Here is an 18,664-nt window from a genome sequence, read left to right as displayed (position 1 = left end):
TTGTTTTTTTTGTAGGGTTGCTCATATGCTGTGGGCCAAAAGAAACAGCAAGAAGGGGAGGGGCCAGAAGAGATGATTATTTACAGTATAATAAGTAATAATCTTGCTCTATTTCCAGTATGTATAACTAAAAAGTGAAAGACATTTACTATGTGGAATATTCCCAATAGTTCCTTGTCTGCTCTGCCGAACCATCCTAGGCCAACATTGCTCAGTGCTGGGGTCCATCAGAAGAGCCAATGCCCACTTGTGATGTACTTGAGTCTGGGTAAGGTTAGCCTTGTGATCCTCTGTATGAGGGATCACTTACTCTCCAGGGCAGCCTCCCCCAGCAGCCAGGCTCCCCTGCAGAGCTGTCTCCATCTCTCTCACCACTGGCAAAAAACAGCTGAAGCAGATTGGCACAGATTTTACGGAAGGGTTCCCAAAGCTTCAGGCAGTACAAAAGATTCAGATCTACATGTAAAGGAAGAGGACCCTGCACAGAAGTCCCTTGTCAGGTCTTTTATCAGAATCCTTTTGAACATCCTTTCCCTTTTTTCTCCATCTCTTCTTCCTGCTTCAGCTTTGCTGCACTTATGATCTCATTTCTGAAATAACCAGGAGCAAACCCTTCTTTTTAAAATAGCTTCCCAGTCCTCCAGGAAGAGGACACATGGGTCGGACTTTGATCTCTTTATTAATCTACTAAAAGAAAATGTGCAGAAAATCTGGGTTACTCTGGGCATTAACCAGACCCTTTGAGAAAAAATTGCCTCTGTTCAAACAGATTATTGTAGAGGGTTAACAGTTTTCATTGTTGGTGCTAGGAACATGAGGATTTCTGCTGGTCCCATCCCCACATTTGGTTTGATTGGGAAGGTGCAGTAGTGGGCACCAGGCATGCAAGAGTTTTATAATCCCAGTGGTGCTCAGAGAATAAGGCAGAACTTGTCAATTGCTGTAGGGACAAACAGATAGAAATATAAAAAGTGCATACAGAAAGATTATAATGCTGAAGAGAGTTCACAGTTTGTAAGTCATGTGTGTCTAGAAATGCAGTAGCCACAAGTGCTTTAAAAAAATGGAAAAAAAGGCATAATCAGTAGAGTGAAATTATACTATCAGCTGTTGGCCTTCTGAGTTACACTAAGAATGTATTGCCACACTAGATCTTCCTGCGAGATTTTATAGAAGTTTGAGGTATCTGAATTTTTCTTGACTTCTGCCATAGTCACAAAATTGCACTTCTCATCTGTTTTTCTTACCACATTGACTGAAAAGTTGAGCCTGTGCATATCCAGGGAATAGCACAAAGTTCACCTTATAAGAAGGCATCATATTTTGCTGTGCCTCTGAGGCCAAAGAGGAGGGTGAATGTGCCACCAACAAAGAGATGCCAGTAGCAGCCCATATTCATAAAATTGAACAATGCTGGCAGTGCATCCCATTTGGCACAGCAGCATCATGATTTGTCCCATTGCTCTCAAGCACTTCAAGTCAGTAGGAAATGGTACGTGGCAGTGGTTCAGTCTTCACTGGGTCTTCATGGCTCTTCTCAGCCTGGTTTTACTGCTGGGTTTTATTGCGTTGTCCAGCAATGATGGAATGTGTTAAGCTTTCAGAGACATTATTCATAAATGAGAGGTTTCATTATTGTATTTGTGCTTTTGAAAGCAATTTGTTTCTTCCATAGCTGCCCATTGTGTATTTTTGTTTATCCATATAAGATTCCTTATTTTTATCCCAAGCAAAAATATTAAAGCAAGATGAATATGGATATTTCTTGAAATACGTAGAGGGTTGTAATGGAAGATACAGAAATGGTGATAAACCCTAGTCAGGTGAAAATGTTGGCAAGTCTTATTTCATTTAATTCGTAAGAGGAAGAAGATAGAGAATTAATTTGACTAAGCCTCTGGTTCAGTGTCTTGATAATATGTTTGGAAAATTGCTCTGAAATTGATGTGTAAGTGACCTTGAAGGTGTCATATTTAAGTGATAGCTCCTTTTGATGTGAAGTTGTAAGCCTTCCTCCTCTGGCCTCACATAAAGCAAGCGAAAGAAACCAGCACTGAATTTAAGTCATTTCAAGGCAAAGAAGGAGGAGTCTTTCCTCAAAACTCAAAATATAAATAACCTGGAAGGTTATTGACTAATCTGAGATGTGCCTGTTTCAGTGCCGTTAAGATGCTGCTTTATTGAGAAGTCTGCCCTTGTGACAGCAGTCCCCCAGCCCTGGTGTCTGCCTTCGGACACCTGGGTAGCTGTGATCAGATTCTTGAGAAAATCCATTCCTTGTGGTGGGTAGCTAATTAAAGATGCAACATTCACCCTTTGAATTGCATCATTCATATATATAGGATTATGTATACACACCATATTTCTGATATTCACATATATATGATCTATATATAAAAATACTAATACATTCATAAAGAATAATGCATTCATATGTGATTTTATATATATATATATATATATATATATATATATATATATATAAATACATATATATTTATTTTTATTATTTTTGTTTGAGAGTGAAAACCTGAACTTGTTGCCTTTAATTAGGTTAATTTTCTCCTCTAGTAAATGAAGTTATGTTTGGGTTTTGCAGCTTGAGGTAGGGCTGGCCAGGGGTCCTGCTTAGGCAGGACACCATCCCCAGCCTGATGTCAAGGTCATTCCTGTGTAAGCCATGCTGATGGGCTGTGCTTGATTTAATGGCCCTGACAGACCTGAACTGCAATTGCACTGTGCATTTAAGTCACATAAAGCATCCTTGACTTCAGTTGGGCTGTTGGCTGGCCCAAGACCTCAGAGGTCAGAGGCATCATAAAATCATTAACGTTGGAAAAGACTTGTAAGATCATGAAGGCCAGTCATTAAAAATCAAGAGTTTCCATATGTACCTGAGCTGGATTTCAAACCAACTGGCCAAGCTTGGTCTAAACCATTGCAATGGTGCTGGTTTCTTCCATGAGCAGAAGCGGTTTACAGTCTCTCTGTGCCGTGGTGGTGTGCTCACAGCAGCAGCAGTGGTCCCTCCTTTATACAAAGAGCCAAGAAACAACTTGGACTTGACTCTGAAACCCATGGCAGCATGTCGTGTCCACTAAGAGTTGTAAACCTGTACATGATCTGTCTACTTAACTATTACATGCAGATATATTACATTTCTTAACATGTTGACTGTCCTTGTCACAATTCTGGCTGGTTATGATGGTCATGATGTTATGTGTAGCGTAGTATCATGGTAAAAGGTTTATTTGCTCGCTAATTCACTGTCAGTGAAAATAACATTGCTGAGGATTGGTTTTCTAATTCTCTTTTACTGCTCTGGGAACTCAAGTAAATTCACTGAAGAAATTACAGTTTGAGGTGACAGTAAATTTATATATTCAAAACATCAATAAAAGAGAGAAAATAAAAAGCTAAGCCCTAGACAGAAATGTTACCTATCTTTAGTTGTCTGACAAGAATGGTTTGTTATGTATGTTTTATATTTGAACCAGACATAAGAATATTAGGAAGTCATAGGTATGTGTAGCCTCACAAAGTTAATGTTGCTTTTGGACTCGTTCCTGGGCGTGATCTAATCTCCATTTAAGTCAGTGGGGCTGTTTCTTTTTGCTTCAATAGGAATTGAATTTGTGGTTTAATATGCATTAAAACCTACAAAATTTGTGCAATAAAATAGAAACAGGAGGCCACACTTTGCACAGTGGGGGACCTTAAATGAAGGCGTTGAAATAGTGTTTAATCACCAGAGTAAAGAGCCTGATTTTCAAAGCTGCTGGCTGCGAGCAGTGGGGGGGTGAGCAATAGGTCTCCTTCATGCTTCGGTTGAGTTTGTGGCTGATGTGATACTGCCGTCCATATTCAGAACTGGCCCTGGTGATTTATGGCTTAAAAAGACTTTTAAAAAGGGTGAATGTAATGTATGGTTTATTCTGATTCCTATTGGCTTCCGTTGCCCAAGTGTGCTGCATTGGTCTGGCATTGGTGATCAGGTTCACAGCTTCATTACACTGAAACTGTTTAATCCTGTGGGTTATATTTACAGCTTACTCTTAGTGGAAATAATGAAATAAATATATCCCAAAAGATGTATGCGCTCTGCTTTTAAACACACAGAGCTGTTCTATGTGAAGGACCTAAATAAAAAAGAAAAAAAACGGGTTAGACACAATGTTAGTTTTCTTGAAATCATAAATATTTTTACTTAATTGGGTGTGAAATTCCTGTCTACAAATCATGCCATTTTGGTTGATTTTACATTTTGTTGGTTTGATGAATAATGATTTGCAGTATTTTTAAACTTTTCTGGCTTACGATAGCTCTCTGCTAAGTGTCCTTCAAAAATCACATCTGTGCTCAATGCAAGGAATCTGAATTAGCTCTGACATTTGCATTTACACTCACAAATCTTTCCATGGCTCCCCTGTGCAACAATATGTGGGGGCAGGATCCAACCAGAGCTTGAAAGTAGGAGCACAGGTAGGCAGATGCAAAGCCTTTGTCTTGGTGCAGCCAAATGAGGTGTGTAAATTCTTTCTTCCCTCTCCATATATTAGACAGAAAAAAAGAAATTAAAAAGTCATTATTCAACTGTTTTCTTCTAAAGCTACATGTATTTATTATTATTATTTTCCCAGCAAGGCAATGCAAGCGAGGGTTTTGGCTGACAGCTTGGTGACAACCAAGGTGTTGTGTTTACTGCCATGAGATTCAGAGTCTTTGATGAGGAATCATGAATAATTAGTAGCATTTCAGAGTCAGTGATTTTTTGTTTTTTCTTTTGAGGGATCTAACAGAGTTGGCATTCCCAACAGCCTCATTTCTTGTCATTTTAATTTGGTGACAAACCAACTTATACTTTGTAGGTGGTTTGCAATGAGCCCCTTTGTTTAGCAGCTCTGGAAATGTGTTTTTCTAGAATTTCATGTCAGAAGCTGGTGTGGCCCTTGGACATAGTGAGTGAGTTTGCTGGTGTCCTGGGGTCTGGAGTCAGGAAGGTGCACTCATTACCCCTAGTCATTCAATCACCCTAAAGTTCATGTATTTTTATAGCAACTTTAAACACTAAACCTTGTCTTTGCAAGTAGCAAGGAACTGGCTTTGGGTGGGGAGGGGCACGTTGCACTCTGGCAGCTCAGAATATTTGGGAGTGTGTCACCTGTAGTGTAACCTCCATCCCACACTGGAGCTTGTGCTGAGGGTATGTTCTGCCTCTGCTGCCTCCCACTCCTCCAGCCCTCCTTTATGGCCACTCCCGGGTCACGCACTGGGCCATTCACCTTATCTCACCTTTCCTGATTGCCCAGTCTGAGATGCGTGTGTGTGTATGGCCAGACTTCACCAATAAAGATTTAGGAGGTGCTCTGCCCACGTGGGTGTGCCCTTCCAGCCTGCGCAGTGCATTTTCTAGGTGAGGCACAGTGTGCGCAGAACTGGCCCCACCGTTTAAGTCCTAAGGTTGATTTGCTACGGCCGAGCGAGCTTGGACAGGAACAGTGAAGTCCTCGGGACTGTCACAGCACCCAGTACTAACCCGGGCTGACCCTGCTGAGCATCCGAGATCTGACGGGATGGGATGGCAGGGAGGCACTGAACTGCCAGGGGACGGTCCCACTGAGACTCGAACTCAGGTTGTTGGGATTTGGAATCCGGAGTGCTCTCCTTTACACCACAGGACTGCTCCTACAGTCTGAGATGCACATTTATGCACTTAGCTCACAATCCTGAAAAAGGTTGAGAAGAACAAATAACACCTTGTCATTGAAGCTCTTCTCAATTGATCAACTGAGCTGATCATATTAAGCTAAATGTATCCCTGTGAAACCACTGCAGTATTTTGAAAAAGTGGTGACTAAGATTTTTTCAAAGTATTTTTGTGTGATAGAAGTCTTTGCAAGGGTAGCAAATACTTCCTAGTCATTCCTCTTTCCCCACATCTTGTTCATCATTTGCTGAGAGTCTGACTACTTACGCTGGCAACTTTTATCACACAGGCTACTGAGTCACTCAGTAAAATCACGTGCTACGTTAGTTTTTGCAGCTAAGCCAATAACTTGGGTAGAACAATAGGTTATATTGTCATGTCCCAGTACCAAGGTTTCAAATGGTGGGGGATTATGGCCTGTCTCTGAAAAGCAGTTTTTCCTGCCAGATATCCTCTGTGCTAAATATTTGCACTCTTCTTTTTCTACCATTGACTTCCAGCCATCAGACCTGAGTTTGCTTTTCTCAGCTAGATTAAAGAGCTTTGTAACTCTCTTCTGACTTTTCCATGCAGAGCTTCTTACAGACCACCAAGTTGTCTTTTAATCTTGCCTTGGAAGAACTAAACAGAATTGAACTCCTTTCAGCGTTTGTGCTATTGAAGGTATTCATGAAGGATGATCTGACTTTTAGGAGGAACGTATGTGTGTAGCAGATATCCATGGCAATGGGCACCTATGTAAACACACAGTTTGACAGCTCTAGTAAACATTCTCTTAAAGAGCTGTAGTAGGTCCATCCATCATGCTACCTACATACACAGTACTGTCAAATGTGTAAAGTAAACAAACAGGGGGCAAAAAAGAGGTGATGAAAGAAATAATGCTTTTTTCAAATCCCTTTTTGTTTTAAGAGTCTCTCGGGTTTCTCATCACTATAGTGAATACATAACTTTCAGATAATTTTTGAGTGGACTACGTCATTTGAAGTGGTCTGCTGATAGATGTGCAGCGAATCAGTGGGAGAGGAAAGAGGAAAATCCAGTTTGCCAATTCTTTCTTCACTTTAAAAGCCACTAGTCTGTTACTCCTTTTTTTTTTGCCTTCGTCCTTCATAATGCAGTGTCTCATTGTGTCCAATTGCAAGAGCCATACAGAAAAAATTATCCCATTATTTTCTCAGGGAAAGAGGTAAAACAAGCCTCAAAGAGAAACAAACACACAACCTTCACATTGCTGGCATATTGCCAATCCCAAGGACTGCAATTAATTTACATATAAATGTGCCCAGGATTTTAATCAGCAACTAATGCACTCCCTTGTTATTTTTCACTTAGGGTGGATGTTTGTAATGCACATGGCATTTGGTGAATTGCATAGGGTGTATGTACTTGGAGGAATGCAGTGCCCAGCATAACGGTGGCACTGCTTTTTTGGATTGATTGCCAGCTTCTTTTCTGAGGCTGCTCAGCCCTGAGGTATTGCTGGCTCCAGTTCTTCAAGGATACTGCAATGCCTGGCCAAGGGCGGCATAAAGAGTTGGCTCAAAGACTGCTTGGTAGGATCTCAGCTGTCTAATGTAGAAAAGCAGTAGTTCCTCTGTGGTGTAGTATCTCAGTGGATGGGGACACCTGTGTTTTCTGTCTTGTTAAGAAATGTGTCTGAAAAATCTTGGAACTTTTTGGGTTTTAGTCTCTTTGGAATTTTCAGGATTTCTGCTGGTGTTTCTTCTTACTTCTTGGTTTGTTTAGCTCAGGTGTCAGTACTTTGTTTGTGTTTCTCTTCTACTTAGCAGGCAGCTGGAAGGAGTACACCACAAAAGCTGCCCAAGAACAGCCTTGGAGCTGCTCCCAACAGCCTCTACTTCCCTCTGCTCTCCTGGTCCAGAAAACAAAATTTTGTCTTTCTGTAGTGTCTCTTAATATTTGTAAGCTTTGAAGTAAGTGATGAGTTTTCTGAATTTATTGTGATCTTATCCAAGAATTTTCCCATCCTTTCCCATACTTTCATTCAGCTAAAGTGAGTGAGAGCCTACCTGTGGATTCCCATGGAGTATTTTGCAGCTTCTGATACCAGCTCTTTAAGCCACTTCACATTCATGCTATAGCAGTGGAGAAGCAGTGCTGATGATCAAGTCTTATCATTAGTGATACCTGTGTGGAGAGATGGGTTAAATATTTGGACAGCATGTGTATTCTTGTGGGTGCTTGCTTTATACCCATAGGTGGGTATACAGTAAAGGAGGCATTTTGTGCAGAGCATCCAAGAGCATGGTAGAAGGTGTTCCCAGGGTGATGGAAAGGTTTCTGTGTGGAAAACCTGAAAGGAAACAAAAGCCTTGTTATTTATCAAGCTGCTGTATGGTGTTGACAGGTGAAATGACAAGACTTATTGAGAAAAAGGAATTAATTTGTATCTGGGATCTTTTAATAAATCAAAAGTAAAAAGAAGAATCAACGTAACAGACCTGTTGGCAGTTGCTAATGCTTGTTCAATGATCCTTTCCTTCTGAAGTACAGAAATGAAAAGTAACTGTTGCCAGGAGTTATAAAATGAAGGAACGACTCAGAAGATAGATTTATTATCATCTCAGTATCAGTGAAATTCAGCTTCATAAATACAGGTTAATCTGCTAAAACCTTCTGTGCTCTCACTGGGGCTAAACTCTACTTATTTCAATTTTTTTAAAAGATCTAAAAGAATTATTTTTTTTAATAAATCATAATTTCTAGAATTAGTGATATTCATGTTTTTTGCCTCATTCTTGACCATGAAAATATTTTTATTCATTTATTTATGTCCATGGGGTGTCATTTGATATGGGCTCTTCTCATCCCTGCAGTATAATTTCTCTTGTACTTCTATGCCTTTACATCACAGTTCACTACATATTTCACCCATATTTCTACAGAAACTCATTACATAGCACAGTCTGCTACTGACAAGAATATTTAGACTACACTCTGCTTTCGTCCTCCAGTGCTGCACTGCTCACCTTCATTGGGTGAATAATACATCTGAGATAGAAGGACATGTATCTGAGGTTACTAGAAAAAGACCTAAGCCTGTACATGACTGAAATCAGTACTGCTCCTTTCCCCTTCCTCTCTTGTATAGCAGATCAAACTAGCATAAAAACACATAAAAAAATTACAAAATTAAGGAAAAAAAGGTATCCTATAAGACAAGTGCAGATACATGTTGCATCTCTGTAACTGTGTGGTGGGTTCTATGCTGCCTTTAAAACTTTTCTTAGACTTCAAGCTGTCATGGAAACACATGATCCTTAAAAAACAACCAAAAGCTAGAAAGACACAGAACTCCATTACTAGTGCTGACCTTAGAGCACCTCTCCCCTTAATGATTAACTGATAATTTTGTTCTAAGTGGGATCAAATACATCTGAGACTAAATTCAATTTTCAAGTTTTCCTGTTTTGCCCTGCAATTTCTTGTCATTTTCCATCTAGTAATGACATGGCTTGATGGTCTGCAAACTGTTCTTTTGAGTATTTCTCAAACTTGATGACCACTGCATTAATATGTCTCACAAGATTTAATAATGCTGCATTCGGAGAGGAAAATGTTCTTCATGTATGTGTCACAGGAGTGGTGAGAAAGTGCATTTTCTTATTTCCTTATTTTGTGCTGGTGTGATTATGTGTGTGGTACTGGTGTAGTATGTATGTGGTACTCTGTGCATTCATGGTCAGCGCTTAACCCAGTGAAGGTTTGGACTACGCCAATACAAGCAGGTCTTATAGTGGCAGAAAGAGTTTCTGGTTTATCACAGAATGGTCTGGGTTGATGGTGACCTGAAAGGTCATCTGGTTCCAACCCGACACAAACCAGGTGTTCGTGTCAGAAGGCAGATGGATTTCTAAATCACTTCAGACAGAAATGAGGCAGGTGGAAGTCCTTCATGGCAGGAACTGTGCAGCCACAGGGGTGGTACTTGGACCCTTTTCTGTGGCTGTTGTACAGAAGCACACTTGTTCTTGTTTCTTAGAACCAGGTAGGAAACCAACTGATATTAACATATCCATGTAATGTGTGCGTGTAGAAACCAACTGATATCAACATATCCATGTAATATGTGTGTGTGTGTGTGTGTATATATGTAATGTATATATGCAACATATATATGTTATGTTTTCTTACACCAGTAGGCAAAGTGGCTGAGCTCTTCCTTCCCCCATGATAAAGGAGGATGTACTTGTTTTCTAGAGGCCAGCCAAGGTCTAAGGGCTACTGTAGTGAGTTTTGATTGCTTCTTACCCAGGATTTTGCACTGTGCAATGACCGATTTCATTATTAAATTTACCATCTATTTTCTGAACTTGGATGGCTTTATTTTAAACTGCCACTGGGGTTTTCTTCTTTAGCAGGAGCATAGGCAGGAGCTTGAAAAGAAAAGCCACTTTTTTGTGTAATTCATTGTCCGTGGTTGTCTCCTTCACTACCAAGGTTTATACAAGTTGGCATCACAAGCAGAAAATTATGGTATTTCTTCTGTTACTCTGCCAGGTGCGGTTCTAGCAAAGAATTGGGTATGGCATTAGGACGTTTATGAAGAGCCATCTTTTTACCTTCTCTTACTCAGTTTCTTGGGACAAAGGCTTGAGATGTTGAGCTGGATTCACAAAACACTTCCTGAGCTCAAGACTTGGTTTTCATTTTTTGCACAACTTGACTTTTTCTAAGGGTGGAGCTTCTGTTATATGCTGAACACACTTCTGTAGTACAGGCAAATCAAGATAGATGTGATGTTTCATTGATCCTGTTCCTGACATCCTCTGCTTGCTGTTTTTATACAGGAGTTATCTATACAGCAGATATTCTTGACCGGGAGACGACTAAATCCTACTGGTTGACAGTATATGCAACTGATCATGGTGTCGTTCCACTCTACACTACTATTGAAGTCTACATTGAAGTGGAAGATGTGAATGACAATGCCCCTCTCACCTCTGAGCCTATCTATTACCCATATGTCAAGGAAAACTCGGGAAAGGATGTATCTGTCATTCAGATCCAAGCCCAGGACCCTGACTCCAGCACTAATGAAAAACTGACTTACCGGATTACAAGTGGAAATCCCCAGAACTTCTTTGTAATTGACGCCAAAACAGGTAACAAAATCCCACTGCCTCAGGGTGGTGGGAGAAATGCAATTTACATGTTTGTCAGCTTGCTCCCCTTCAGGATCCACTGTTCTTGCAATGCTTTCCGAAGCTCTGTATTCTGTTTGCTTATATGACTAAAGCATCATTCATGTGTCTAACCATTCTCTTTTGTGTCGGTACATGAACACACAGGCAGGTGATGTGCTGGAGATGTGCTACAGCAGCAATCACTCTCCCATGGGTCACTGAATTGCTTCTGGCTGTTGCCTCTTCCCTGCATCTGTAGGGATAAGACTTTGCTACACTAAGCCTGCAGAGCAATGCTAGGAAGCAGATTCCAGCTGCTGCAGGTTGCAGAGGAGCGTTTCATCCTTTTATAAGCTGGTATAGTACTGTTGAAGTGAGTGGCGTGATAGTCATCCAGCACATGTAATTAGGCTCCACATTACAGTGGCTGAATGTAATTCTACTGTTTGTTTTATACAAAAAGACAGTTTAGATGACCTGAAAGTCCCTCTGGCCTTTAAAAAAAAATCTATGTGTTTGTATTGATTTGTAACAGCTGGAGATGTAGCCTGTGGGTGCAGTGTCGCAGATATGGTGATTGTTTTAAGTTAAAGTACTGTTTTTGGCTGGCAGTGGAGTATCATGCCCGTGCAGACCAGATCTGCACTTCTGTGCCTCATTTGCTGAATGAGGTTGATAAAGAAATTGCCCCAGCAGATGTAACCTGAGGTTGTAGGTGCTCTGCTGGGTGCCTACCTGTGCCTGACAGCAGATATTCCTCACTCCAGCTTGTACCCAGCCGTTTCTCCTTGTTGGGTTGGTGGAGACCCTCCAGCATGGTCTGGTGCTAGAGAGTCAAGGGGATCTTTCACAGCACTATGGTGATCTTTATCAAAGTAGTTCAGGCAATTCACACACTGCTCCTGCTGGTTGTAATGCTCTTACTTTTGTTCTGGGGTTGTGATTTTTTTTGAAGTTTATTTATATCTGCTGCAAATTTCTAAGCAGCTAGAAAACTAGAAGGAATAGACCTGAGAAGGAACATTTTTAATTTCATGTAGGGAAATGATGTTCGCTAAATAGGTTTTCAACGTTTGGCTGGGCAATCCTATTGCACTGTGTGGCATAAGTTGGGGTCAAGATCTTCTCAGGCTTGCCCAGGTGAAGAATTACGGAGCATGTATAATCACTATGTTCAATCTGCTGAGCCCTAAGGCACATATCTCACTTATTTTTAACACTTGGAATGGCCGAAGATGCTCTTCCATCTGCATCCCTTCTCTCCCTCCCCACCCTATAAATCCCATCTGGGCAAAGTAGCAGAATTAGGACTTGCAGTGTTTAATGCTTATGCTTCCCTTCCATCAGCTCCTCCTGCAGAGCAATCTGCTCAACACAGCTCTGCTTATCCATGTGGCAGCCAGGGTGAGCCTGTGACGAGGACCGGAGCTGGGCACACTGCAGCCCTGCAGCACCTTGTGAGGGTTGGCTCTTTGTCCCTCTGAGGAGCAGCAGGGATACTTTTCCCTAACAATGAGATCTTAATTCTCACAGTTAGCACTGAAGATGGTTAATCTTCATTTGCACTGTGGAAATTGCTGTCTGAGAATTTAAAGTCTTCGGTATGAGGACAGTTGTTGCTTAGGCACCTCCTGAAGGGCTCCCTTCACCTGACTCGTGACTGGCTGTGATTTGTCATGGAGGAGATAAACCATCACCTTCTATCCAATTCGATGCCAAACGCAGAGCAGTGAGAACTGGGCAAGGTGGCCTTTTTGAGTGTGTTTTTGCCTTTGAAAATTATGAGGCTGACAGAGAGTGTGTGTGCATGAAGATGCCTTGTCCCAAAGGTGAGCGCCAGGCACTGACATCAGGAGGCTTTATCCTGATGTTATATTGATGTCCGAGAGAAAAAAGCATAATGGATTTTCCTAGAGAGTACCCCAGGGTATCCCTGGCCAGGCTTCTTTCATTCATCTCCCTACAATTGCACTAGTTTCTGTAAGACAGAATTTACACTTCAGTTGTTTTATGCAGGAGACTTTTGCACACATAGGAGAGGTTCATAGCATGCCAGACCTGTGTGCTTGCTGGGATCAGCACAGCAGTAGCTCATGTAGAGCTTTGCACAGCAGCCCTAAATGCCACAGCACGCTGTATAATTAAGATGAAAAGGTTTAACTTGAACCCAAATATGCTGTGATTGCTGTGTATGTGGGCTGAACAAGCATGCTCCTGCTGTCAGGGGAGAACAGTAATATTGAGAAAGGGGTTCTTTTATTTTCTGTACCGCTTTGGAAGTTTAAACACTGCCAGCAAAGTGACATCTCATTCCTGTGAGTAATCCAGAGTTGAAAGGCAACATAAAGGGAGAATTCTGAATTTTTTACATCCTTTAGTGGAAAGCAGCAGAAGTTGGCCTTGTTAAGAGACGGGGAGATTGCTGGAGGATAAGGATGTTCTCAGTTGTCTTTGGAGCTCAGCAGTGACTGTTTGGTTTCCTCTGGAAGCTGCCTTATAGCTCAGGCAGGTCAGGTAGGTTTCTGGAGGCACATGTACCACTGCATGTGTTGCCATCTGACCAAGGCACCAAGTGTGGGGACATAGGGAGTCAAGGTTTTGTTCCCTGTTCTGGTACAGGATCACAATTGCAGCTAAATCTCACATTCTTGATTGATTATCTGGGTAGCAGAAGCAATGATACTCCTGGCATGCCAAGTCTATAGGTAGACGAAGCCTCTTGGTAGACAACTTGTAATTTCCTACATTTTTATGAACTAGCATAGTTCACGGTGGCTATTTTTAGGTAGTCAAACTGCAAAGGTATCACATGCATTTGAATCTGTTTGCAGGCAGTCTTCAGACCTTTCATGATTATTACCTGCAGTTTGCTTTGTGTGTTTTAGAGAGAGAAAGAGTTTCTACTGCAGGAGTGAAGGGCTGTTAAGGGCACTGAAGTCACTCCAGGCAGGTCATGCTCTCGCTGGCGGCTGACTCTGCTGCGGGAGCACAAGTACGTGTGGGTGGCAAGGGCTCTCCCCTTCAGACTTTGGGTTTATATGGGTGCTTTGGGGAGGAGGACTGGAATGTGAGCAGCCCTCCCATGTGCAGCTGGCTTTATGCAAAGGCAGTATGGGCAACCTCCCACGAAGGTCTTTTTTTACCTCCCCTTAATATTTTGTCTAAAATACAGCCAAACATCAGTTTATGCCTTGGTCCGCTCTTTTATCTCATGAGCTGATATTCACAGGTGCAAATACTAAGTGAATAACGTGGCACATGAGTACCTGTGAAACCATAAATCATTCACACTGCAGAACAAGGCAGCCTTATTCTGCAAACTGATGGAGACTGCTGCCTAAGTGTAGCAGGTCCAAGAGAGCAAACTGGGATTTTTCTTCATTGTGGGCAAGAAAAATATATTGCAAAGTGCAGTTTTGTGAGGGAGTTAAGGAACATGTTTTTCAAATAGCTGAAATAACTCCAGGGGTTACATGACTACAGAGAAACACATTCCTCTTTGCATTTGTTGCCCTGCTCTGTACACACGGCAGCAGTGGAGGCATTCTGGAGCTCAGCCTCTGCAGCTGCTGTGAGTCAGCCTGAACACTGGTGTGGCTGCTGGGAGAGCCAGGGGTTTCCCTCTTAGCTTGACTTTTGTGCCTGGGAGGCCTTAGGATTGCTTTGACAGAGCACAGTGTCACAGGGCTGTGCTGCTTTGTGGTTTGTGGTGTGAGATGGAGCTGAGGAGGAGGAAGGCAGAGCTGCTGGCAGAGCATCTGGGCTGGCCAGCTCCCAGGAGTGCCACAGTCAGCCTGAGCCAAGTGAGTTATTTTGGGGTAAGAGGCATATGGAAGAAGGTAAATAAAACAGAAGATGGAGTTAATAAAAAATTGATTCATTAGAGCTGTAAATTCTTATTTTTATTTCATGTATATGGGTGTTAATTTCACAGCACATGGGTAATTTACTGCATTGATTTATAACGTTTCTGTGCTCTGAAGAAAACAATGAATTTTAATTCAGACCATTGCATTATTTTGTGTAGTGTTAACATATTTTGAACAAACCCAGTAAGCTTCTCTTCCATGTTACGTAGATTTCTTAGGGGATACCTTAACTAACATACCAACAGACCAAATTTCACTCTTGTGCACATCATTATTAATTAATTTATTTTAAACTTATGCTTGTGTGTCTGGAAAATCCAGTTACACCTTGCTTAATCTCTTGCTGGAACCATTTAAGCAGAGAGAGACCCCTGACACCCCTGAAATAGTATTTGCTGTAGTATTTAAGGCAGGATACCCTAATGGGTTTAGAAATAGTGCATGTCAGTCAGTACATCTTTCCAGAGCAGCAATACTCTGCCTCTGGCAATTGTCTCTGAACTGTCACATCTATACCTACATTTGGAAAGAGACTGGATATTTTCATGCTGGAATAGTATTAATATTTATATGAGCTAATACGGGTTTGTGAGTGTCAGAATTTAATTGGTATGAATGCTGCTCTTCTCAGTAGGCTGGGCTTTGCTTTCTTTTGCACTCACAAAGCCAGCTGGAGCAAGATCCTGCTGGGGCTGAATGCCACATTTGCTTTGCTGTAGTAAAGCAGTGCTTCACACTCCTGCCTTACATCCTGATACTTATGGATGCTTTTGTTTGGTTTGTCCCAAGAAATCCTCTCACTTATTTGCTTTCCCAGACTGAGCCAAATCCAGCGGTCTGCTGCTGCACTGTGTTCTGATGGCTGCCAGCAGTACAGCTTCTGGGTATCCAGTGCCACTTTTCAGCCCAGAAGTCATAGAATCATAGAATGATCAGTTTGGAAGGGACCTTAAAAATCACCTAATTCCAACCCCCCTGCCATGGGCAAGGACACTTTCCACAAGACCAGGTTGCTCAAAGCCCTCTCCAACCTGATATTGAACACTTTCAGGGATGGGGCATCCACTCCTTCTCTGGGTAACCTGTTCCAGTGCCTCAGCAACCTCACAATAAAGAATTTTTTTCAAATAGCTAATCCAAACCTACCCTCTGTCAGTTTTAAGCCATTACGCCTTTTCCAATCAGTGCATGGCTTTGTAAAGACAAGAGGGACTATGGGCTTTCTACCCTCTTTAGGCAGTGGAAGGCTGCTCCAAGTTCTCCCTGAAGACTTCTCTTCTCCAGGCTGAACAACTCCAGCAGTCACAGCTGGTCTTCATAGGAGAGGTGCTTCAGCCCTCTGATCATGTTGTTGGACCTCTGTCATCACTCCAACAGGACCATGTTCTTATGTTAGGGTCCCCAGAGTTGGAAACAGTAGACATCATCTGAAGGGCAGACACCTTGCTGTGTGAGGCAAACTTCAGTGATCTTAGTTATCCAGTTACTAACATTCCTGCTGAATTGTATATGATGCAAAAGGCCATACAGACAACAAATGGAAGTGGAGGCAAATTAGTCCCAACCACAGCCTTGCACATCTTTTGCGAGTAAACACAAGTTGTATTGGGCAAGGAGGAGGACTAACATACATTGGTTCCATAAAACAAAGGGCATTTAAAACCTTGCACTGTGTAATAGAGGTAAATTATAGACTAAGTAAGATTACTTTTTAATGGCATTTCTAAGGGCCTTTGGATCAACAATATCAAGCTAAACTTAGTACTACTTTGGTTCAGTTGTCACTCCACTCTTGTAAGAGCCATTTCATGCTACTTTTTTTTTCTTTAAGTCTGTTCCTCAAGAGTGGAAAACTTTATATGTTCATTCTTGACCATGGATTCTGCCTACTCTCAGCACAGTTTGGAGGTTCAGCTGCACTACTGATCTTACAGTTGACGCTGTGCATTCTACTAAACTCTTAATAAGCTTCCTCAGAAATAAGATCTTTCATGTTTTGTAAATGAAGGCCTTTACCTTTTTTTTGGTTTTGTAGTCTAATCTGTAATCTTTCTCCAGGGTATATATTAGGTGCTATAGTGATCAAATTAGTATATATATTTTGAATTTTGGTGGTGTGGCAGATCTCTTCCACCGAGTGTTCCTTCTGAATGATGTGTCCTACACGCACATTTGCCGTGAAGCCCTTTTTGGCAGCTTGTGTGTGTGATGTAAATCAGCTCTGCAGATAATATCATAGCATGAATAGCTCACTGCTGTTGGTCCTGTAAGGGTCCTTGCCCTGTCTAAGACCAGAGAAGACCTTGCAGAGGAAAAAAAACATTGATTGTGGGACTCTCCAGTCAAAGGTGAATTTGAGAAATTGGTCTTCCTTTCCTTCTGTGGTGTGTACAAATGCTGAGTTCACCAAAAGTTGCAGAGTCCAACCCAGTAAATCTGTCACTGATATGTAACCATCCATAACTAATACAGATTTTTTATAATGTAATTCCCCTACTGCATTAGCTGGCTTCCATTCTCTGTAATTTATGCTGTATCAACATACGATAAATGATCTACTTTCTTTCCTTTCACTTCTCTTTTTAAAAATGTGGCTCTTAATGACTTCTTTATAATATACTCACTGTTAAAAATCGAGCTTTGGAGCATTTTAAAAGCTTTAATTTCTTCTTTGGGATGGCTCATTCTTTACTAGACACCATATTTCCTGTGGTTTGAGCCCAGGGTTAGCAGCTAAGAAATCAAAGGACCAAGGATGTTGGAGTTACATGCTTAATCACAGTGGGACCTAAAAGCCTGCTCTGCACGGTGCAGCATGTTAGACAAAGTTCCTGCCTCAAGAAATTTGTCATAATAACAATAATAATAGTAATTAAGAAAAAAGAGGAGAAGAAAAAAACAGGAAGGAGTGGATGTAAATCATCAAGTCCATCTGCTTGCCAGGGCACGCTTATTTCCCAGAGTAAATTTTCAATTAACTTCTGAGCTGCAGCACAGCAGCAACACAACCTCTTCTTTTGACTTTGAGTGAGTAACCTCACGTCATTGTTTTTCTTTTTTTTTTTTTTTGTGTAAGTGGAAATATTTTCTAACCTTGCGTGATTGTCCTGTAAATTAATTCACAGTAGACAGTTTGCAGATCAAATACACTAGGGAAATGCAAGCTAATGATTTTTCAGACATCCTGGTGTTAGTAGACATCCATGCACAGTCATGTATTCATAGGCATACAAAAACAAACAAACACACAAAAAAAAAAAAACCCAAAACAGAGCATCACTTCCAAAATGGTAGAATAAAGAGGAATTTAAAACTTTTTTAGGTTAAGTAAGTATAGTCTAGTTGCCAGATCACAGATTCCACTGAAAATGAGAAAATTTGGGCTCAAGCCAGCTTATCTCTTCCCTCCTCCCTGGCAGGGATTCTCTTCTTAATCTGTAGATGTTGTCTCTGGAGGGGATAAAGGTGTAAGCTGTGTCACCTTAGTTGAGAGACAGTAATTCCGCTATTAATAAAATAATAAATCTGGTTTTATAATTTCTCTTGAACAGACCTGATTTCTGTTAGCAGTGTGTTTTTATTCATGTAGCACTGAATATGGTTGAGATTGCTGGATGTCTCTGATATTGAGTGCCTCCTTTAAAATGGCATTTAAAGATACCATATTTCTTCCAAATGCCATTTCTTTGTAATCAGAAGATTTAAACTTGGCTTATAGAAATTTTAACCTTTCTTTAGATCTCCACGATGACTTTTTTATTCCTCTTTCAAAGTAAGAAGTTTAAAGAGTATTCGCATTGCCTTGACTGGGCAGTTGTGTCCTCACTTACTCATTTCAACACCAGTTTTTAACCTGAGCCCTCCTCTTGCTTCAGCAGTGACTTATGTCTGAAGAGCAGCAGCATAGCAAGTGCCAGTGAGTCTATGTTTGCTGATGG

The 18,664-nt window shown here is 41.3% G+C and overlaps 1 protein-coding gene across 2 annotated transcripts in view; it reads left to right on the top strand.

Moving 5' to 3' along the window:
- FAT3 (FAT atypical cadherin 3) overlaps positions 1-18,664 on the top strand; it is a 322,962-nt gene that overhangs the window by 86,900 nt on the left and 217,398 nt on the right. For both annotated transcript variants that reach the window (XM_071555911.1, XM_071555903.1), the window contains exon 2: positions 10,522-10,836. In XM_071555911.1, coding sequence (XP_071412012.1) covers positions 10,522-10,836 — 315 coding nt within the window. The remainder of the gene's footprint in view (positions 1-10,521; positions 10,837-18,664) is intronic.

The sequence above is a fragment of the Pithys albifrons genome, chromosome 1 (assembly GCF_047495875.1).
Source record: "Pithys albifrons albifrons isolate INPA30051 chromosome 1, PitAlb_v1, whole genome shotgun sequence".
In the NCBI taxonomy this organism is placed as follows: Eukaryota; Metazoa; Chordata; class Aves; order Passeriformes; family Thamnophilidae; genus Pithys; species Pithys albifrons.
This window is presented reverse-complemented; position numbering and strand designations above follow the sequence as displayed.